Below are 24047 nucleotides of genomic sequence, written 5' to 3'. Positions count from 1 at the left end.
AATCCACAAGAGGGGAGGGGCCTGCTAAAACAAAAAGTTGCAGTGTAGACCATTCCTCTTCTTTTGTACATCCCCCAGGCTGCTGGTGCCTGCTCTTTTGTGGAGGTGGATAGTGCTTTTTTGGCAACATAAGGACTGGCACTCAGATAATTTACATCACTATTAATATGGGGTACACAATATAATGCCCTGTTGTTGGACTACAATTCCCATCATCCCTGACCATTGGCCTTGCTGACTGAGGCTGATGGAAGCTGGAGTCCAGAATCTGTAGGGCACCACATTGGCAACCCCAGGTATATAGTATTAATATTTTCAGAAACAATCAAATTCGGCACATTTTTTCTGAACGGATGCACGTATGGTTAACCTATTCCCCTTTGTGAAAATGCTCTTCTCCCATCAGGACCCAGTGATAAGAAAAACACAGGTCTACTTTATCTTGAGCAGCCTGAAGAAGGTATCTGAAAGATCCAAATGATGGGGCCTAGCATTTAATTCAAGTTTGCCTTTGGTCCCATTTCATGCCAATGGTGAAGGACTGAGAGTCTTGGAAGTTACTGTATTTTTTGCTCTATAAGACTCACTTTTTCCCTCCTAAAAAGTACAGGGAAATGTGTGTGCTTCTTATGGAGCGAATGCAGGCTGCACAGCTATCACAGAAGCCAGAACAGTGAGAGGGATTGCTGCTTTCACTGCACAGCGATCCCTCTTGCTGTTCTGGCTTCTGAGATTCAGAATATTTTTTTTCTTGTTTTCCTCCTCCAAAAATTAGGTGCATCTTGTGGTCTGGTGTGTCTTATAGAGCGAAAAATATGGTAATTCAGCTGGGAACGTTGGCATAACACAAGTTGGCCAAAGGGAGATCCAAATGAAAGGAAGGAATAGCTCGTTATTACTACTTTTTTATTTCCAATGTATATTCTGCTTTTCCTCAAGGAAGCTCAAAGTGGCGTACATGAATCTCTCCCCCCACAACCCCCATTTTATCTTAACCACAATCCTTTGAGCTAGGCCAAGTCAATAGAGTGTGCCTGACCTAAGGTCTTCTTGTGCACTGCAAGCCGAGTTGGGATTTGACCCTGGGTCTCCCCAGTTCAACATTTTGAAGTTGCCTTCTCCCTTTCCCTGCTTGGATGAGACATCTGTTTCTAATCACTGCTGTATTAAAACACAGAACCATCAAAGAGTAGACTATTACTTCTCCAGAAGGTGAATCTCAAAAATGATGTGACTAATCATGAACACTAATTACAGTGAACTTACAACTACTCTTTTTCAAAGCAAGATGGTTTACTGCACTGTAGGAAAATAGAATTACCGTACCTTATCAACCATGAGGAAATGATCCACTTTTTCTCCATTTTCACATGTTAAGTCTCCAGTGTCTCTCACAGCTCTTGGCAGAAGTTCCTGAACTTCCTGGGCAATTACTCCTGCTCACACAAAAAATTAAGAGAAGGGGTGCAATCGAAAGCAGAACATTTCTCACAGGGGGTTCCTTCTGTAAGCACTCCTTGTTGCTTTACTTACAAGCTAGAAGTTTTATTTTATTCTTAAACACTGTAAATATTAATAAACAATGGATTACTGACTGCTGGGAAGGAGGCTATGGAAAATAGGGAGGACCTCCCTCCGAATGGAATGGAGTATCCTGAAAAAAGGACATGGCTTATTGATTTGAATCCCGGACAGAAGCATTCCACACTGCAATATTTTGTTGCAGATTCCACTTGTCTAGGTGCAATGCCTGTATGTGGTCCCTGATATAACCCAGGGGACTATTCTTCCCAGTTCAGACCCTTGACCCACCTGCACATTTTGTACCTTATTATTTAGTGGAAGACAGAGGCACCCCAATTTTGGAGCACCCTCTCTAAAAAGGTTGACCAGGTACCTACTATGAGGTGTTTCCTGTACTAGGCAACCCCCTTTTTATTTCCCCCAACTTTCCAGACACTTTTCTGAACTTGGGGCCTTGTGTAAAGGTTTGCTGTTGTGTTCGCATTTGCATTTTAGGTGTTTTGTTCTTTTGCCCATTGCCCTGGGGATGTGATTGAAGGGCAGTCTAAAAAACACAATACAATGCAATTGATACATTCATTAATTGGATTACTGCGTTACGTTTGACTGCCAAGGCAAACATTGCAACGTTATAAAGGAAGATGATGCTGGGGTGTATTCAAGATTATTATGCCTGAAGACCTGAAAACAACAGATGATTTGATGGAATACCTGTTTCGTGGATCTGGTTAATCCCCATAACAGATGCAAACTCGGGCTTGTAGTCGTATTCAACCAGCCGCATCTGTGCTATTCTTCTCAGCTGCTCATGCGTATCAACCTAATTGACCAAAGACAAGGCTTAGAATGTTAAAATATTTAAAACAGTCAAGTCATGTCAAAGGGCTTTAATGTGCACGTGCTTTTGAAGTCTGAGGTGGCCGCAGTTAATATGCCTAGTTGTTATTAAGCAGCTTTAATGCCCCCATATTCCAATTCGTATTTTGAGGCAAAGGGAGAGGCAGTGCTATTTATCTAGAAAAAGAGGTGCAGGAACTCACCACGAACACCTCCCTCATTCTCTTATAATGGCAATGGCATCCACCTGGGGGGGGAGCCCTAGGGAGAGGGTTTCCACAAGGTGGGGTACCCCATTTTTGCCAATTTCAGATTACCTACTGAAATAATCTGTGCCATATCCCATACCATCCCAGAAGCCTCCTCAACCCTCAGGAGTAGCTTTTTGGGGATCACAGGGGGTTGAAATTGATAGGGCAGGTTGGGTGCCCTGTTTTGTACAAGTACAGAAGTACTTTCCACTAGTGCAAAACCACCACTGGATGCAAACCAGATACAGCCGTACCTTGGTTCTCAAACTCCTGGTGACTCAAACGTTTTGGCTCCCGAATGCCACAAACCCAGAAGTGAGTGTTCTGGTTTGCGAACATTTTTTGGAAGCCGAACGTCCGACGCGGCTTCCGAGTGAGTGCAGGAAGCTCCTGCAGCCAATCGGAAGCCGCGCCTTAGATTTCTAACGTTTTTGGAAGTCAAACGGACTTCTGGAATGGATTCCGTTCGAGAACCAAGGTACGACTGTACAGACTTCACAACGTAGTCAGGATAGGTTCCTTTACAAATATATGTGGGGGAACTATATGTTTTAAATGAATGGTGTGGATGTGACCACAAAGAAGGACGACTGAGACATCATTTAAATATAAATTAGTGAATTTCGTACTTTTTGTTAACTGTCACCTAGTATCACCTCCCGTTAAAAGGCTCAAGATGAGAAAAGATGGTAGAGCATCTGTCGCATGCAGAAACTTTAAAACCCTAAACGGCCTTAGTCCTGTATACCTGAAGGAGCGTCTCCACCCCCATCGTTCAGCCCGGACACTGAGATCCAGTGCCGAGGCCTTCTAGCGGTTCCCTCATTGCGAGAAGTGAGGTTACAGGGAACCAGACAGAGGGCCTTCTCGGTAGTGGCACCCACCCTGTGGAACGCTCTCCCTTCAGAGGTGAAGGAAATCAGCAGCTATCCTGTCTTTAAAAGACATCTGAAGGCAGCCCTGTTTAGGAAAGTTTTTAATATTTAACGCTGTACTGTTTTTAACACTTGATTGGGAGCTGCCCAGAGTGGCTAGGGAAACTCAGCCAGATGGGCGGGGTATAAATAAATTAATAATAATAATAATAATAATAATAATAATAATAATAATAATAATAATATAAACTCCCAAGTTCAATGACCAGCATCTCCAGGTGGGCTGGGGGAGATTCCTGCCTTAAACCCTGGAGAGTCGCTGCCAGTCAGTGTAGACAATACTGAATGAGATGGACCAATAGTCTGACTCCGTATAAGGCAGCTTCTTGTGTTCCTCACTTCCCACTTAATGGAAATGATGGGGGCAACCCCTTCCCCATATAACTGCTGCCAGCCTGAGTTGGCAATACTGGCCTAGATGGACAAAATACTTTTATGCCGTATAAGGCACCTTCTTATTTTTTCCTTCCTCCCCATCCCTTCTAGCACACTGCTAGTTTTTTAAGGTATGAGCAAAAGCTATGAAACATCTGGTTACTTCGCAACGCAATGCCTGCCTCTCAGTCACCGTCTCCATGCGAACATGCGCTGCTGTGTTGGGAAATTACTTCCCTGTCTTGCTCACCTCCTGGATATTCTGTTTGGCTCGCCTGTCAGATGGATGCATGACTGCTCCCATAACTTTCATGTTTCCACAGACAACCAGGGCTTCATCTGGTGCGTCTGTGTTAATTCCCACTCGACCGTGGCAAACGGCGGTTTCAGGAACATGTCCTCGCTGCCAGAGCGTATCGCTGTCATTCTCAAACTGTCCAGGGTTAGAGGCCTGAAAACATTTTCAGGTCAGTAGCGTACAAACACAGAACTCGTTTTCTAAGGGGGGGGCGAATTAGTACCACGCAAAATCCTTCCAGTGAAATGCACCCTCATGCTTCTTTGTGATGCAGCAAAATTAACAGCTGAGTAAAGACAACCTCACCCAAAAGGAGTCGGTGTGTGTTGAAATACTTTAAAGATGCAACAGGGGGCAAGGAAGGGAAGTCCTGAAGCAAACATCTGGTCCAAAATCACCTCACTGAATCTTATCAGAGAGGGAAGGGGGGCAGGATGGAGGATGGGATTGGGAGCATCTACTAAAGCAAAGTGACTTTCAAAAGTGCACAACTGATATTAGACAAATCTGGCTAGATAACAAGAAGATAATCTGCAATGGCATAAATCCCCCAAAGGGGTGTTCTGGGGCATGGCCTGAGCAGGACAGGGCAAGTGTCCCAAAAAACCTGGGACATCCCATTTTTTCCTCTGAAGAGGATGGTGGCCATTTTGGGTGCCATGATCTCAGGCAATTTTCCCCTTTAAAAAGCAGCTTTACCGGGCCACAATATTGTGCAGCTCCCCCAAACGCACGTCTTTGGGTGCCGTGCCCAAAAAAGCACTTTCAGCAGGGATAATCGCAGTGTGAAATTGCACAAGGTCATGGCGTCCAAAATGGCTGCCATCCTTTCACAAGAAAAAGATGTCATCCCAGAAGATGGCGTCCTGGTTTTTGTCTTTGGTGTACCGGAAGGTATGAGAAGAGACTTGCACCTATTCCAAACCCTGTTCAGCTCAGTCATGCCCTCAAAACTCAGGCCCACCCTCCATCCTGTTTCATCCAGCAATAGCCCCTTGCCAGAGGGTCCTGAAGGAAGCTGGGAACAAGGGCAAGAGCATAAATTACACTGGCCTAAATTATGCCCGCTTCCTGTTGTTAGGATTGCTCTGTCACCTGGCAATAAATTTCACTCAACTCAGCCGGACGTAATTCTGAGTAGACATGCCTAGGATTGTGCTGTAAACACTATAACATTTCACTGAAACATCTTACCATTCAGGGAAGTGGGATGAGAATGCAAAATTAGGGCAGGTGTTCAAAACATGATGATGCTGAGATTTTAGTGATTTATTAGCGTTTATTTTAAAAAAGATCAGACAATCAGTATGGAATTCAAGGATTCCCATTTGTATCCAAGCAAAACAGCACCGGGGGAAGCTTTCTTTCTTTTTAACCGTTCTCTGCCATCTGTAAGAATGTGGAGCCAAGCACCTCACAATTAGAGCATGATCTGATATGCCTGTTAACCACAACTGGGTGAGTAGATGGCTGAGTTTTCCCAGTATTGCAGGAAAAGCGGAGCAGAGCTTCTCTCTTAAGGACCTTTGATGCACATACCGAGTTAAGCAGAGATTTCAGATGCACGAGCTCTTATTAAGATTTTAGTCCTCTTCAGGCATTCTTAATTTGTATCTGGGGTGGCAGGACTCTGCATGACACCCCAGCCCTCTCCACCCTGACCTTCCCACATTGAGTGGCACAGTCTGGAGATGGGGGATGGAACCAAGATCAGCTGTGTGCCGTTAGAATTCCCTCTCAGACCATCCCAATCAACGCAGGAAGGTTGTGGTGGGTTGGTAAAGGGGTCAGGCTGAGATATGTGGTCTTGTGCCTCTCCTTGGATGCAAACCAAGAAGGCCTGAAAAGAGCTTTTGTTTACATGGCAATCGTGGAATTTTTGGATGCTTGTTTTTAATTGTTTTGCTTTTAGTTTGTTTTTAATTTTAAAAAATGATTTTACTGCATGGTTTTATATAGTTGCAAACGGATGTGATGTATTTCTAGAATGCAGCGATATATATTTTTTTATAAATATTTTTTTAAAATGCCAACTTTTGAATGAACATTTGCAACCCACGCTTTCGTGGTGATCGAAATAGTAAACACGGGTTATCCCGCTTTTATTCTCACAAACATCATGTGAGTTAGCCCAGGCTATGAGACCATTCCAGTTCCAAGGGCTGGATCCACTTGGCAGCCCCTTGTAATTGCAAGGACTTTTTAGCATCCCAACTTTCACAGGAATAAAATGGAAGATAAAACATGCTTCCCACTGCAAGCACAAAGGTGGGGGAAGGGAGGAAGAGGTGGGGCAAAGAGTGCAAAACCATTACTGCAGCAGCAAAGCCACCCCATAAATCTCAATAGTAATACTACGCAGCTGAGGTGAAGAGCAGTAACAAAACACAGAGGGCCGTATCCGGCACTGGACCTACCCTGACAATGATCCTTTCCGAAACATGAGCAGCCACCAAATAAGGCTGGTCTTGACTGACGGCGTACAACCCAGCAACTAACATGAAGTACCTAAATAGAATGTTGTTGTTTTTTAAATTAGAAAATCATTTCAGGCATTAAAAAAAATCACAGACATGGCCAAGAACTCCGGAAACAAAGGGGTGTGTGCCTCAAAAACAGAGAAGCTTCCTGTACTCTGTCCAAGACTTACATTACAAGGATGCTAATGCTGTCCAAACCACACCCAAAGTTGGGATTTCCCTTTGAGTAAGGTTGCAAGCTGAAATCCACTTATCTGAAAGTCAATGCTATTGAGTCAATGGCTTCTGAGTAGACATGCTTAGGAGCTTGCCTGACAAAGTCTCTCTCTCTCTGCCCAGCCCCCAGGGGATCCCACACCTGAAGCTGGGGTTTACTTTTGAGTAAACATACTGTGACACACCACCCCAATCTCTGAGCGGTGTGAGATTCAGGGTCTTGTGTCCTTACCAGGGTCTGTGTTTGGACAATGAGGCACAACAGAGATTGCGATGTCTTTATGATATATGGTTTATTTACACATATGTACAACCCAGGCAGTGGAAGACAGGAGTGCCTGGCATGCTCTGGTCCAAGGGGTCACGAAGAGTCGGACACGACTAAATGACTAAACAACAACAACCTGAGCCTAGATAGTGAGAGTGCAGAGCATTCAGATCCCAACAGGGTCTTGTCCTTCTGCTGCTGTAGCCTCAGATTCCAAGAGATCCCCAAACATTGTATCTGACCTTCTCTGCAGCATGAAACAGATAGCCGACCTCGTGTTCCTCCCCTGTCCAGCTTGCAAAACTGACACCTTTTCCTGTTTGCTTACCTCTTTTTCCGCTGCATTCTGCCCCCACCTTCCTGAAACTCTGGCCTTTTGTCTCTGTTAATTATCTCTCACCTCCGAGAGGGGCTTTCACCATTTGCCACCAGGGCCAGAGTCTCTGCTAATGGCCTTCTTTGTGCTATTTTAATGGTTCATCTCTCCAGGCAATGACTTCATCAGGAAGCCAGCCTGGCTCATGTTTTAACATGACTTATATTTTAACATGCTAAATTCAGGCACCCCGGAATTAGAAGTGGGGTCCAGGATTAGAAGGAGACACCAGGCACCCCACAAACTTATAGCAATACATACACTAAGGTTGCAATCCTAAACCCACTTACCTCAGAGTAAGGCCCATTATTTCAATGGAATTTGCTTTAAGTAGACATGTTTAGGATTGTGCTGTAAGGCTGCACATGCCGTATACATTAATTACACAATAGATAATCACTGTTCTGAACAGTGGGACTACATGTGCAAAGGTTTACCTGGGTGTAAACCCTTCTGCATTGAATGGGACTTCTGAGAAGTAAGTTTCACTGGGTTCAGTGGTGCTTGCAAATTACGTCACACTTTTCCCATGAGGTGTGTGTGTGTGTGTGTGTGTGTGTGTGTGTGTGTACACACACAAATCTATATGAGAGATTTTCGTGGACCAGAAAAAGAAGTAAGATAACAGAGGAGCTGAAGAGTAATGAGCCTTAAAACATAATCACATGGTGAAATGTGTGAAATGCTTGCTGTCAAATGCAGTACCTTTGGTCAGGGTTAGGTTTTCCTTTCTTCCTCATATTATTGGCTGTTGTTTCACTAAAGTGCAATCGTGCCAAGGTTACTTTGGTCACCTGGTCTCCTGGCAGATCAACTCTATAGCACAAAAGGGGGAAAGCACACAGATTTCAGTTTAACTGTTAATTCACAGCAAATTTTCCACAAGGTGCCTAATAAGTTAAACTCTCAGTCCTTAACAGAGGTGAGCATTCGCCATCTATGTAGTGCACAGAATTTTTTTTAATAACTTGTAACACACATGCACTTCAAAGAGAGAAACCCCTAATTTGAGGTGGCAGTGATAATAGGTGACTTTGCTCCCCACTTCCCGCACCCCAATTTCCATTGCGTCTCTCAAGTATTCATCTATTTACATTTGTGAAAAGATGTATATTGCGGGGTATCACCAGGTTATTGACAGATAATTGGCAAGACAATTTGTGAAGACTCATTTTTGGCTAACGCTCTGCTGAATCTTCTTACAGCTAGATGCCCCCAGATCTCAACAGTTTTGGATTCCTTCCCTGGTGCTTTCCATCTCCCAAATGATATATCCCTCACCTCAAATACTCCTGAAGTGTAGGTGGGTTCCCATGATGCCAGACGCAGTGATAACAGCAAGAACCTTTATTTAACTACGTAACTGGGAAACAGGGGCAAAGCAGCTGCTTATATACATTCCTGAAAGCCTGGGCCACTCCCACACAAAGCATGATTGACAGCTTCCAAGCTGCAAATAATGACTCAGAGTTCAAGGGCCAATGGCAGAGGCCCAAATCCTGAAATGTTTTGTGATTGGGCATCATGTATCGAATCAGAACACAGGAGCTCAGAATCCTTAGTCCAGACTCAAGCTCAGACAAACACAGACCACTGAATACATAACACCTCCCAGGAAAAAGATATGTCTTTGGCCTTCTCATCAGCAAAACAATGATGTAGGCAGAGGAACATGAAAACAGGACTGGAGCTGCCCAACAAGTATCAACTGCAAAAGAGCCCAACTAGACATGATAGCATTCCCAAGATTAGCAATTGCATGAATGGCTTGCTAAAGTAAACAGTGGGTCTGGTGGGCCCAGTTTGGACCCTGGCAGATTGCAATGGTGGAAGGGGGTCTTCAATGCCCACTGAAGTCCCAACCCAGATTGGGCCTGAGGAACACCCATACAATTCACTTTTTAAAAAAATCACTTATGCAGTTACTAATTGTGGTGAATGATGTCACATCTAATTTGGTCCCCAGGCTACGCATGCAGGATCTCAGCCTACCCACAGGGAGGAAGTTGTCCTAAGGAAAGTTGTTCTATGAAAAGTGAAAGGATGGAGCTCATTGATACTCACACTTCCTAATCCTAAAGGTAGTACTGCCACAATCCACGGATTATTGACAAATACAGACAGGCAGCACTTGAAGACGCTAAATTTAAGAATATTTAGATCCTGTGCGTACATGGGTGGTGCTGTGGTTTAAACCACTGAGCCTCTTGGGCTTGCTGATCGGAAGGTCGGCTGTTCGAATCCACACAACAGGGTGAGCTCTCAGTGCAAGGAGATAATAGGTACTGCTGCAGCGGGAAGGTAAACGGTGTTTCCGTGCACTCTGGTTTCCATCATGATGTTCTGTTGTGCCACATAACACAGAAAGGTGTCTGTGGACAAACGCCTGCTCCCTCGGTCTGAAAGCGAGATGAGCTCCACAACCCCAAAGTTACCTTTGACTGGACTAAACCATCCAGGGGTCCTTTACCTTTACCTTTTCTGACTCAGGAGTGCACAGCTTAAACAGTTTAGTGGCTTTAGCAAATGAATAGTTAGGATGTTCACACATGCCCTTGTGCCATGCCGAGAAAGCATGGGTCTGAGCAGTTTTCTGCTTTACCTGCCCTTTTTAGGCAGGGGTGGCTGGGTGGCTGGGGGTCTGGAATGGACAGGTGCCTAGACTGGAAATCGAAAGGAGCCACTGTGTATTTCTGAATAGAGTGGGATATGTCCAGTGAATAACTGAATGGATACATATACTTACTTGTTAAGTACAGTGCTTTATTATTTGTTGGAAGCATCTAAGAGTGGCTGGGGCAACCCAGTCAGATGGGTGGGGAACTACTACTACTACTAATGATAGTAATAATAATGGGTGGGTTTTGGTGTTTTGTGGTTTGTATGTTTGTTTTTACTTACTGAACAGGGTAGAAAGGTTTTTTGCTTCGATCAGGTTGAGATTGCTCAATGATGATTATTTGATTGGGGGCTTCCATCTAAATATGGAATAACAAGCAAAGGAGGTTTAAGACTCTCTCTCTCTCTCTCTCTCTCTCTCTCTCTCTCTCTCTCTCTCTCTCTCTCTTAACATACCAGAAGCTTTCTGTACATTAAGCTTATCTGGGAAAATACCTGACCTCCATCCAGGCAAGAAAGAGGGAGGATCAGAGTTCAAGGGCATATTCCAGCCACACAAAAACATTCAAGGAAGGTGTGAAGCAGGGCAAGTGGTGGGGGAAGGCCTGGGAATAGTCCCAAGGGTTTGGAGGGCTGTATTTGCTTCCCCATACCTGCCCTAAAAGGTAGCATAGAAGTATCTGAAATAAATTAATGATGAAAATGAGGAAGGAAGGAAGGAAGGAAGGAAGGAAGGAAGGAAGGAAGGAAGGAAACACACTTGCCTTAATACCAAAAGTTTTCAAGTAAAACTTTTCTACCAGCTTCAGCCCCAAATGCGTTTTGACGAATTTTGGGTGTCCAACCACTCGAATGTAGACTGTGATCTGGAAATGGTTTTTCTTCTGACAAACAAAAGCGCTATCTGTTGTTGAAAAATTAAATCCTTTGTTTGTAACAATGTAATATCCCACATCTGGGCTGGAAAAAAAAACACACAAGAGGAATCTGTAAGTGGAATAATATTTCAGCAAGTCACATCGCTCAGACAATATCATAGATGTGGATACTCCAGTAACAAATTATTCATGTCTTTTTGGAGGGGGATCTTTGAAGTAATAATGGATTCTTAAATTGGCTTTTAATGCTGTACAGGAAATAGGCAGAGATACCTAAACACCTCAAGTAGTTCCTTTTTTAAGAGAGTGATTGGCTCCTTCCAGGGCTGACAGGAAGCAGAAAGGAGCACTGTTGCTCACGATGCTTTTCTGACGCAGTGAGCGAAAAGGCTACTCATTTTTCTCATATAACCCTCATTTTAAAACATCCAGTCAGATATTTATGACGGTCAACCAACCAATAAGTCAAAATACAAATATGAAATGCAAAATCACAACCTCAGCAAAAAACCATTTATTTTAAAAAATGCCTAGCTAAGAACTAACAGCCACATCAGGTCTAAGAGACATGCTGATGTTTTGCAGCTGCTCATTAATAAATGTAGTAGCACCCTCAAGGAAGATACTCTTTAAGTATACTCTTTAAGATTGAGGATATTTTGTGTGCCATCAAACCCCCTGATGTAAATGACAGTAAAAAAATACATGGAAGATTGTTTCAACCTCCTGCAGTATTATCCAGTAGAATTTTTCTGGGTAATAAAAAATTTCCTACATTTGTAGTCTCACGAAGATTAACACCCACTTCAACTGATCTCCAGTTTAGTTAATATAAGTATGTTTCTTTCTACTTCCTCGTGTCTGTTTCACTTAATGCTAGCAACAGATCTGGAAAACTGATGCCCCGGTGTTTCCAAATTGCTTCTTTGTCCTAAAATCATAGGCATAACCTGAGACTTGCAGCAGGTTCTAGCAGGGACAAATCTAACCAAGTCTGCAATCTCCCATCTTGAGACAGCAATAGCATCAAGCCCATTTTTGTCCCTCATTTGCTTATTTGTTTCTTTCCCCAACCTCCATCCCAGTCCACGGCTGTGTGTCATATCCCAGCCTGAAGAAGAATTCTGGAGAGCATTAAACCTACATCTTATTTTGTGACATTTTGTTTTGGTCCTAATAAATATACTGTGCAATGTGGATTGGGAGGTGGTTACTATGCAGAGTCACTATGAGGATAGCTGCTATCATGTGCTGTTTAAATGTGGGTTTCTACCAAATGTGAGACCCTTCTTTTCTGCTATCGTGTATGGGGCAAAGGTCTCAAAGGCCGTCTAGAAAGAAGCAGTGAATTAGCTATCTAGGACAATTGTGCCTCTCTGTCTGCATCTCTGTAATACATCACTTGAAAACTACAGCCCAAGACTCAAAGTCTCCATTATATAGAGTCACTTTGTTCATTAAAGGAAGGCTGAACAATGATCCCTTGTCACATGGTACTGTGGAAACCCACTTTCCTCCCAGCAAATGAAAGGTGGCTCTTTGGGGTTCCTCCTTTCACTTGGCCATTAGAGGTTAGAATGTATAGCCTTTTGCAAAAGATTTATTTCAACTTTATGGTCTCTCGGGATGGTGAAGAAAGAGCAAATGGTCCCTTTTGAGACCTGTCACTTTCTTCATGAGATTTTAATCTACAGCAGAGAAAAGAACCGGCTCATAAATAATGTCCGCTCACTTCTGGATTTGTAAAGCATGTAATAAAGAGGATATCAAATTTCGAAGATACAAATGTCTGAAAATCAGACTTTATCTGTATTTTTAAATGTTTCTTCTACATTGGAGAGTAAACATTTGGTAGTCCCAATATTACCCTGCTGCTGAAAGACTTGATATGCCCGGTTTTGGACAACAAAGACAAAAAGATATATAGACTGAGAAGATATTCACTACTTCTCTTTTGTATTGCGGACACCTCCACCCCAGCCCAGTCTCATATCCCTGTTCATATTATAGGACTACTTCTAAAAAGATGATAAAGCAAGAAATGGTTCTAACAATTGTGCAATTCCAAGAAATAAAATAAGGTATCCATAGATATGAAAGACTTTGAACTACTGCACATATCCAAGAAGTAAAATAATGTATTCATAAAGTAAGACTATATTAAGTTTTAAGCAGTAACCATAAGTACATTGACAGTCACTTGATTTCCAACAGGATGCAAGAACATCAGAGAGATGCCATGGTGCCTTGTTTTTATGATCCCAGCAAACCCCCGGGTGCTTATAGGGTAGGTTTAAGGTAAAGGTAAAGGGACCCCTGACCATTAGGTCCAGTCGTGGCCGACTCTGGGGTTGCGGCGCTCATCTTGCTTTATTGGCTGAGGGAGCCAGCGTACAGCTTCCGGGTCATGTGGCCAGCTTGACTAAGCCGCTTCTGGTGAACCAGAGCAGCGCATGGAAACGCCGTTTATCTTCCCGCCGGAGCGGTGCCTATTTATTTACTTGATTTACACAATACTAAAAATGCAGCTCAAGCTACCAATCAGTTTCAGGTGAAAAATGTCTCTTATTTTCAAAGAATAAGAAGAGCAGCATTGCTGGATCATACCAGAGGTTCATTTCGGCCAGCATCCTGCTTTCTGCAGATGCTTCTAGGAAGTCCACAAGAAAGCATGACAGCAATAGCTTTCCTCATCTGTTCCTCCCCAGCAAACAATATTCAGAGGCAGCCTCCATGCTGAATGCCTGGAACTAATGGACGCGGGGTGTCCATGTCAGACATGAGGACAGAAATTAGAAATGCCATCTTGAAGATGGCTCACCCAGTGGACACACAGTCAAGCTGAACAGTTTAACAGGGTGAGCCACCGGCTTGGCCTTCCTAATGTCATCTGCATGTCTGGCATGGACACCCTGCACTCATTAGTTCCCCTTAATCCTTCCCTCCCCAGCTGTGCGCACTCCCCAAGAATGCCTCCTGTGTTGCAAGGTCCCAGGTATAATTCTCACATCTCTCAAGTGGGGCTGGGGGTAACTCCAGTGTCTGAAACCCAGGAGAACGTCTGCCAGTCAGCAGAAGCCGTATGAGCCAGACGGACTGTGTTCTGACTTGGGACAAGGCAGCCTACAACCTAACATCCCAGTCATGATGTTTTATTCTGTTTTTAATCTTTTGGGAGCCACCCAGAGTGGCTGCGGAAGCCCAGCCGGATGGGTGGGGTATGAATAAATTTATCATCATCATCAAACCCATTTAAATTTTTAGTTCAAACATCAATTCAGTCTCTTCCTCAAGAGAAGCCTGTGGTGTCTATTTCTTTCCAATCTGAGCATCACAATGAAAAAAGGATGGAATGTGATAAGCACTTACAGCTTTTCATAATTATGGTTGAACAGGCTGCTCCAGGGAGATATCCGATATGGTTGCCAGGCGAGGGATGGATAGGATTTTTCAACAGACGCTACGTTCTGCACATCACCGTCATACTCTTGCATGTCAGGAGAAGAATCCTTTACAGTCACTGGAAGGAGATCACACCATCAGCAGAGCTGTCATATTGTCGTTTCTGGGATTCTGTCAGGCTAGAAGAAGCATGCCTTGGCCCTGTATACCCAAGGGAGCGTCTCCACCCGCATTGTCCAGCCCATTGTCCAGGTCTGAGGGCCTTCTGGCAGTTCCCTCACTACGAGACATGAAGCTACAGGGAACCAGGTAGAGGGCCTTCTTGGTAGTGGCGCCTGCCCTGTGGAATGCCCTCCCTTCAAATGCCAAACAGATAAACTATTTGACTTTTAGAAGATGCCTGAAGGCAGCCCTGCTCAGGGAAGTTTTTAATGGTTCATATTTTATTGTGTTTTTAATATTTTGCTGTGAGCCGCCCAGAGTGGCTGGGGTAACCCAGTCAGATGGGAGGCATATAAACAATAAATGATGGTGATGGCACCTTGAGCCATAGAGACGCTCTTGTACCATCTCTTGCTTGTTGTGCTTGGATAGCAGTTTACAGGATTAGGAGTGCAGAATCTTGGGGCCAAAGAAGATGATACATTGTGTGTGCAATTGCATGCGGAGTGCAGCACCCCCCTAAACAATTATGCAAGAGCAAGCACTTTTGGCTGTACAACTGAAGTTCCTTTCCCTGTGTACTCCCCACACACTCCTAAAAGATGTCCTGGGTTTCCTCCCAACCCTCCAGAGCAAATGTAGGGAGTGCACAGGGTTTGTGGTGAGAGGAGAGGGAGGGGAAGTTCTGCTGCACAGTCAAAAGTGCTTGCACTAGCAGAACTACTGAACTGAATACCATCCAAGGTGTCCAGGTCTTTCTGCTCAAACAACAGAGGTGCTGATTGGCCCATTGGATCAATGACAGCTCCCCGCCTGGTGCAATTGTGTATATTCATTGGCATTACACATGGGACATGTGAGTTGCACTGATCTCCAGCCCACAGAACACAGCAAACCAAAAAACAAAATTAAGGAAATAGTCCAAGCCTTCTCATACAGGCCCCTCAGGAATGTCAGTGATCAGTTTGATAGGTAGATAGACAGATCTTGGCTCAAGTCTGGGTGTTTTTAGTTTCATGCTTTCCATCTTCCAACCCCACTATTATATTACCGTATTTTTCACCCTAAAGGATGCACTTTTTCCCCTCCAAAAATGAAGGGGAAATGTGTGTGCATCCTATGGGGCAAATGCAGGCTTTCGCTGAAGCCTGGAGAGCGAGAGGGGTCGGTGCGCACTGACCCCTCTCGCTCTCCAGGCAGCTATCCGCAAGCCTGGGGAGCCCGGCGGGAGTTCCCGCGGGCTCGTAAGGCTTGCGGGCAGCAGCCTGTTCTGTGGGCTGGGGTCGGGGGAAGCTCGGCTTCCCCCACTCCAGCCCTGAGGCTGGGGAGGGGATTTTTTTTTATTCATTCCCCCCCCCCAAAAAAAACGAGGTGCGTCCTATGGGCCAGTGCGCCTCATAGGGCGAAAAATACGGTACTTTAAAGTCTCAGGTGTATGGAGGTGGACATATCTGTGCTGAAGGATGATCCCCACCCACAAAATATACATTTCCACTTACTTTGTCCAACATTGCCAGACCATGTTTGAAATTCTAGAGGGTCCTCCAACATCTCAGAGTGCTTTCTCTTTTTAGATACCAAGGAAAGACTAGAAGGAACATGAACGTTGATACCGATTGATTAAAATATGAATGCAATGTTTCAAAGAAAGATCATGTGACAAATGCAATCCTAAATTCTACTGAACACAATGTAACTTAGGTAAAGGTAAAGGGACCCCTGACCGTTAGGTCCAGTCGCAGACAACTCTGGAGTTGCAGCGCTCATCTCGCTTTAGTGGCCAAGGAACCCAGCGTTTGTCCACAGAAAGCTTCCGGGTCATGTGGCCAGCATGACTAAGCCGCTTCTGGCGAACCAGAGCAGTGCACGGAAACACTGTTTACCTTCCCGCCGGAGCAGTACCTATTTATCTACTTGCACTTTGACGTGCTTTCAAACTGCTAGGTTGGCAGGAGCAGAGACCGAACAACGGGAGCTCACCCCGTTGCGGGGATTCGAACTGCCGACCTTCTGATCAGCAAGCCCTAGGCTCTGTGGTTTAACCCACAATGCCACCCATGTCCCTTACAATGTAACTTACTTCTGAGTAAAACTTGCACAAGACTGAGCTGTTCAACATTTAAATGCTGCCACCTTGTGGAAAGATTGAAATCTTATTTTGTGCGCCTTAACAACATGAATTTGCTGACAGCAGCTCTTTCCTACAAAAGGAAATGCCTCTAAAATATGACGAGCCTCTAAAAGATGCAGCAGAATTCTTTTCTTTCTTTTTGCAGGTGAAATTTAAATCAGAGTCATTTTTTTCTTCACACTTTTTCTTGCTAACCCACGAGGGGGAAAGCACTGGTTACAGTAATATATATTTTAAATTACCTGGGGTTGTGAGAAGGTCTTAACGGGGAGCCATTTAAAGCATGATTATTTGATGGTGTGGAGTTATTCCAGGGAGTTGGAGCATTGCCTGTCTTCAGACTGAAGTCATGGTGTGCACCACACGCTTGTCCGATAGCGTTTGTCTTACAAGAAGTCTCAAAAAAGTTGCAAGGGAACTTATTGGTGGGCCCTACGGAAGGGAGAGGTGCTGAAGGTCGCAACCCGGCAGGGTATGAAATGTCATAATACGTGACTGTGGAGAAAGAGAGATAGAGAAGCATTGCATCATCCAGCGTCACCACTTCAGATGAACACTGAACACCCAATCCAGAATGCCAACCAATCAGGACTCACACAACCAACCTTTGGTCTGTGGTGGAGAGCAGGGCTCCGATCCTGAATCTGGCGGGGAGTCTGGGAGCGTGTTTTGCCTGGAATTGGAGTCAAGAGGGGCAGGGCAAAAAAACACCATTATACAGATAACAAAAATGTATCTTCCAACTTTTCTTCTTTTTTTCTCTTTATTTTTCTTCTTCTCTTTTTTTCTCTTTTGTTCCTTCTTTCATGTATATCTACTTATTTGAAATATATATGCATTTGCAATATTTTGTAACAATTATGTTAAATAAACAATAAAATTATTAATTTAAAAAATGTAGTTTCTATGTGTTTACAAAAAAACCCCACAAACCTATTTGTTAGCTATGCCAAGGCCATGCGAATAGCTTTTAATGCAGATCTACATGTTACGTGAGCTATTAAAGTCTCGTTCTGCAAGGATTCCTGATAGGCCCAATAAATGTGGAGGTCCCACCACCCAAAACCCCCACAGATGGCATTATAACAAGTACTGAAGAGAAACTGTGGTTATTAAGATCTGCAATTGATTCTCGGGAAATTATGATAGCAGCGATTGTACTCTTTCCTTCTCCTTCCAAAGTGAGTCTGCTATTCTAATGACCGCTGACACTTGTCTTACCACACATTCGCATGTGTTATATGATGCATTGACATATTCAAAGAGTTGCCTATGGAAGAAGAAGCAGCACAATCCAGAACTGATAATATTGCCACTTTCTCGGCATTGGCATGGCTCCATTAAACAGAAGCTTGGGGCACATTTGCTGTTCTCTCCCTCCCATTCCACAGGATATTTCTAAGAATCAATTGAGCTGTTGAAGATATTAGCTCAGGTCCTAAGTTGACAACGAAAAGTTTCCCATTCCTTGCTTTCCCCTGCGACCTTTCCCAGCCCCAAGCCTATTCAGACGGTATGGAACAATCTTGAACAATGTGGGGTGGAGGACACAGGAGGAGGGATAAAATAAATCTCATTGCTGTTTAGCAGCCATTCATTTGTCATTTGTCCTTGAAAAAACTATTTTGAATAAGGCATGGATCATTTCAGGAATGGCGCGTCATCCCTGCCATTATTTGTGTGCGATTTTAAGAAATTGCTGGAGGAGGGAAATGATGAGGAAAACAGTGTACTTTTCATACTTACAGGCTTCCAAACGATTCAAAGTCACTGTCTATGAATTCTTCCAGCATCCGTGTATCCACCAATGCATTCTCCAATGCTCTGTGCACGTCTTGCCCTTAAGATTAAACATGGAGAATTCGGGCTATGGTTTTCGGCTGAAAAATGCTGTTATATATTTATTTTTTTCGGTGACCAAATAATTCTCCACCCACCATCGTTCAGCCCAGACACTGAGGTCCAGCACCGAGGGCCTTCTGGCGGTTCCCTCACTGTAAGAAGCGAAGTTACAGGAAAGCAGGCAGAGGGCCTTCTCGGTAGTGGTGCCCACCCTGTGGAACGCCCTCCCATCAGATGTCAAGGAAATAAACAACTATCCGACTTTTAGAAGACATCTGAAGGCAGCCCTGTTTAGGGAAGTTTTTAAATGTTTGATGTTTTATTCTGTTTTTAATATTCTGTTGGGAGCTGCCCAGAGTGGCTGGGGAAACCCAGCCAGATGGGCAGGGTATAAATAATAAATTTATTATCATTATCATTATATTATTATTATTCTGACTTCAAAGATTCCAGGCACAATAGTATTATAATGTCAAAGGGGGAGGGGGACTGCTGCTTGCTAATATATATATATTAGTTGTCCAATACTAAAAAACAAACTGAATTATCCTTTATATATTTATAGCTTAGAAAATATGGGATGTGGCTAATGTGAATATGTGTGAATATGTGGTTAGATCTCAGGAAAATGTTTTGATTAATATGCATGTAAAGTTGCTGCCAGAGGATTTTAGGGTTTTCTGAACAAGATGACTACAAAGTTCATTCTCTTATCACTGTACATTTAAATATTTTAAAATATTTTAAAATGTACAGTCGTAACGTCGGCTCCCGAACGCCTTGGGAGTTGAATGTTCCAGCTCCCGAATGATCGAAAATGGGAAGTGAGTGTTCTGGTTTTCTAATGTTTTTTTGGAAGCTGAACATCCAGCGCAGCTTCTGCTATTGTTTCCAGCACACCTGCGCAACTGGGAACCAATTGGAAGCCGCACCTTGGCTTCCAAACTTTTCAGAAGACAAACGGACTTCCGGAACAGATTCTGTTCAACTACCCGGGTACGTCTGTACTAAGATTTTTAAAATTAAAACCCCATATGCATGCAGTGCTGGATAAGATCACAGCTTGAAGCTGCAGACAGTATGGTGAACATTCATGTGTGTTAAAACCTCAGGTTCAAATCTCTACTCGGCCATGAAGTTTACTAGATGCGCTCACAGCAGTGATCATCTTTCAACCTAAACTTCCTCACAGGGTTGTTGTTGTTGTTGTAGTCATGCATGGCACTAGACCTAGACTACCTGGCACCCACACTACTATTCTTTAGGCACCAGGAAAGCACTTTTTAAAAAAATCTTACGCATTTTAATGGCTTTATGTCTGCTCTAAGGTCTGTTTACATTTTCTCTGTATTGAGTTACAGTGGTACCTCGTGTTACAGGCGCTTCAGGTTACAGATTCTGCTAACCCAGAAACAGTACCTTGGGTTAAGACTTTACTTCAGGATGAGAACAGAAATCACATAGTGGGAGGCCCCATTAGCTAAAGTGGTACCTCTGGTTAAGAACAATTTCAGGTTAAGAACAAACCTCCAGAACGAATTAAGTTATTAACCCGAGGTAGCACTGTATTTGATTTTATGCTTCATATACTCTGTAGTCCCTGTAGTCCAAATAAGAAGCATGTTGTTGTTTAGGCGTTTAGTCGTGTCCGACTCTTTGTGACCCCATGGACCAGAGCACGCCAGGCACTTCTGTCTTCCACTGCCTCCCGCATAATATATAAATATCATAAATGAATCAATCTCAAGTTCCTGGGAGGTAAGGCAAGATATAAATATATTAAAATATGTTCTTTTCTAGTCATTCACATGGCCCCACCCACTCAATACATGTGCTCTCTTTGGTAACGAAATTGGGAGAATAGCCCAGCAAAAAGTAAGTTATCTTTTGGTGTATATGAATAGGGAGTGATCAGAAGAGGCAACGAAAATACAACACACTCCCTTAGCACAGACAAAATGATCTTTGACTTTAGCTGCTGGCCACCTACCTTCGAAGAACTGTTGAAGAGCCTCATTTTCACCCACAACATCCATGGGCAAGTAGGAGGAGGCGGCAGTTTGCACCCCCAAACCACTTTGCGAGCGTTCAGACTTGCTCAGCTAGTTACGGAGAGCTGGCACTTTTTCAGAGGGCTGCCAACATATCCAAAAAAGATCTTCTTCATTCTTGTCAAAACACACAGGCTACGTGTGCCGGAGAGAATCCAGGACTTTTGCAAATGAGCTCCTGGTCAGATTTGAAGGTTTCAGCACCAAATAAAGATCCTGCCACAACTTTAGGACCAAAACGTGTACAGTATTTTCGCCTTACGTAATGCTGATCCCAGTAAGTGTTTCCTTCCTTAAGGACCTTTACCCTTTAATTCCCTCGGCTATGCGGCATGTGTGCAATTAAGAAGGCAACAAAGGTTGCTTATCTCTTGCCTGTCCTTCCCCTGCATGTGTTTATGTATAGCTAAGGCAAATGCTATAAACGGAGGTATGAACGGATTTTTTGCTTTTTCTTTTCTTTTTAAAAAGCTAGTCTGAAGATGCAGCTATTTCTTGATGATCAGTCACGGTTCAACATGGCGCTTGTTACACCACTGTGCTGCAATGGTTAGACTGCTGAGCTAGGATCCGGGAGACCCAAGTTCAAGATTCCACTCAGCAATGAACTTGGCTGGGTGAACTTGGGCCAGTCCCTCTCTCTCCACCTAATCAACAAACAGAGTTTATTGTGAGGGGGAGAAATATGTAAGCCACCGTGAGATCCTTGGAGAAAAGTTGGGGTAGCAATGTTACGATACATTCATTCATAAATCTGTTTTGTCCCATTTCTGCATTAATCTGATTAAACAACAACAACAAAATCTGTATAAAAGTTTAAAAAGCTCATTTTTATCTCTATATACATTTCCAGACATATTTTATCTTAAAATACAGTTGACATTTGGGTTGTTGTTGCTTTCAAAGCCAACACCTGTATAGCAAAGCAAGTGTAAAACCTGAAGGATAATTATATTCCAGTCTGCATGTTTAAAGTCCAGGAAGTGAAATGCAGAACAAACTTCATTCTTCTCCACCCACAGTTGCACTTCTTATGTACTTGATGTATAGTACCACAAACCTCCAATATATTTGCCGTGTGTGTGACAGACAGACCTGTATTTGGTAAAATAGTTAATGAAGTTTCAGGCAGCTTTAATTCCTGTGCACTTTTTTGCAAAACGAGCATAACTTTTAACTTTGCAATTTGCAATGGACAAATTCAATGACATTTGGAATCCATTCTTACAAATACTGTAATAGGTTAACATCTGGTGAAGTACAATAACCACCTTGTAAAATATATTCCCCCCCCTTTATTTTCCCTTCTACACGGGTTCTCTTTCTCTTTTTCATTTATGTCTCACCATGTTTAGTGCACATATAATTATGTACTTTTTGAACTTTCAATAAAGACATTTTTTTTAAAAAAGAAAACAAAGAAACAAATAAAACTTTGCAATTGTCTTTCTCCATTTTCCCTCATGGCAGGATAACAGCAAAAATTTTCTGTTGTGGAAGGGAACTCCAAAGAATCAAGTCCAGCTTAAAGCCATGAAGCACACCTAGAGAAACTATGGGGAACCATGGATGGAACCATGGGAAACCGCAAACCAGGGAGCCAAATGCAGCCCTCCTGGCTGCTTCTCTAGATGGTCCCAGGAACTCTCCCCAGACGACACTCCTTACCAGCTCTGTTTTTTACCCTCCTTTTGGCCTGGGCAGGAATGTGCCGCCAAACCTTTGATCCTACTTTTTGCTTACCTGGCTGGAGGACAGAGAAGAGTGTACCAAGTTTGTATGAACTAGCCTACTATATGATGGTAAGCCTGCTTTTGTGCCTGACCCTGCCCACCATTGGCGTGCGGCCCCCAAACTCCTTGTTGCTGACATCTGTCTGTCTCGGGAGACAATGGAGGAGTCCATCTTTGACACCCTGTCTTCTTATGGTTATGCTTAATACACTGTCATGGGATGGAGTTGTATTCTAGTCCTACTCAAGAGTAGACCCATTAAAATCAATAAATGTAACTCAGGTTCATCCATTTCAATGGGTCTACTCTGAGTAGGGCTTTGGTGATTTTTTGTAGATCAGCTTGGATGATGGACATTACCAAAAAGGCCTGCCCATCGTAAGGATATTTGCAGAGTACCATAAATAAAGATGGAATAGATGTGCAAAATACGCAGATTGCCTGTTTAGTTACACAATCCAGATTGAATGAAAAGCAGCCTCTGGCCACTAGCAGCGTGGTTATGTGACTAGGCCTCGGGGGTATTTTAAACACGTTTATGGCCATACCCTGGTAAGTCATATGCCAAAAGCTCAGATGCCATGAAAAGATGGCATACAAGGCAAGGGAAAATTGTCCTCTAGTATTTGTCAGTTATTTTCTTTTTAAAATGCTGAATGGTTGGGATATGTACACCTTACATTAAGTGCACAAGCATTTTATTTAGGTTTTGGAAGGAAATAGAACTGGTGCGTAAATCGTCACTCCTTGGAAGCTCATATGGGAAAAGGGGTGGAGCACAGAATGGCGTAAGATAAGAAAACATACAAGATAAACCAAGAAAGTAAAAGATTCAATACAGAAAAAGAGGTTGGGGGGGGGGTAGGATGACTTGGAGGACTAGCTGCTGGGAGCCACAAGTGGACAGAGGGGCTGTCGTACCGAGTCCTTGCTTGCAGGCTTCCTATAGGCATCCGGTTGGCCAATGAGAACAGGATGTTGGACTAAATGTCCAGAAGGGATTTCTCATGTTCTCCACTCAGAGGTAAAAGGCAAAGGACGCGGGTGGCGCTGTGGTCTAAACCACTGAGCCTTTTGAGCTTGCCGGTCAGAAAGGTTGGCGGTTCAAATCCCCACGGCGGAGTGATTTCCCATTGCTCTGTCCCAGCTCCTGTCAACCTAGCAGTTCAAAAGCACACCAGTGCAAGTAGATAAATAAGTACTGCTACAGCGGTAAGGTAAACGGCGTTTCTGTGCACTCTGGCTTCCGTCACGGTGGTCCGTTGCACTAGAAGCTGTTTAGTCATGCTGGCCACATGACCCGGAAAGCTGTCTGTGGACCAATGCCGGCTCCCTCGGCCTAAAAGCAAGAAGAGCGCCGCAACCCCATTGTCACCTTTGACTAGACTTAACCATCCAGGGGTCCTTTACCATTACTTTTTTACTCCAGAGGAAAACCCCTATATAGATATTTCCAATCCCATAGACACCAGGTGGGTAATTTGGGATACCAACTTTGAAGCAGCTTTACTACTTCAAAGCCCTAGTTTTTGGTTGGTATTGCCATATATATTTACCCCAAGCTATTAACGCAAAGTTCCCTATAGTAATGGGAACATCTGTGCAGAAACATGCCCCTCACAATTTGCAGAATGCGCACTTCTCCTTTTAAAGTTCGACACCACAGGAC

At 43.6% G+C, this 24047-nt stretch overlaps 1 protein-coding gene across 1 annotated transcript in view; it reads right to left on the bottom strand.

The window, feature by feature from the left end:
- The window catches only part of MYRFL (myelin regulatory factor like), a 35274-nt gene extending 14322 nt beyond the window's left edge, over nt 1-20952 (bottom strand). The window contains exons 1-13 of the mRNA XM_083574777.1: nt 20585-20952; nt 18499-18592; nt 17358-17425; nt 16995-17247; nt 16121-16209; nt 14427-14577; nt 10944-11139; nt 10462-10538; nt 8266-8376; nt 6638-6728; nt 4173-4373; nt 2236-2344; nt 1327-1436 (exon numbers count right to left, since the gene is read on the bottom strand). Coding sequence (XP_083430903.1) covers nt 1327-1436; nt 2236-2344; nt 4173-4373; nt 6638-6728; nt 8266-8376; nt 10462-10538; nt 10944-11139; nt 14427-14577; nt 16121-16209; nt 16995-17247; nt 17358-17425; nt 18499-18592; nt 20585-20630 — 1596 coding nt within the window. The 5' untranslated portion in view covers nt 20631-20952. The remainder of the gene's footprint in view (nt 1-1326; nt 1437-2235; nt 2345-4172; nt 4374-6637; nt 6729-8265; nt 8377-10461; nt 10539-10943; nt 11140-14426; nt 14578-16120; nt 16210-16994; nt 17248-17357; nt 17426-18498; nt 18593-20584) is intronic.
- Nucleotides 20953-24047: the final 3095 nt, after the last annotated feature.

Source organism: Podarcis filfolensis, assembly GCF_964270895.1.
Source record: "Podarcis filfolensis genome assembly, chromosome: 10".
NCBI classification, from domain to species: domain Eukaryota; kingdom Metazoa; phylum Chordata; class Lepidosauria; order Squamata; family Lacertidae; genus Podarcis; species Podarcis filfolensis.
This window is presented reverse-complemented; position numbering and strand designations above follow the sequence as displayed.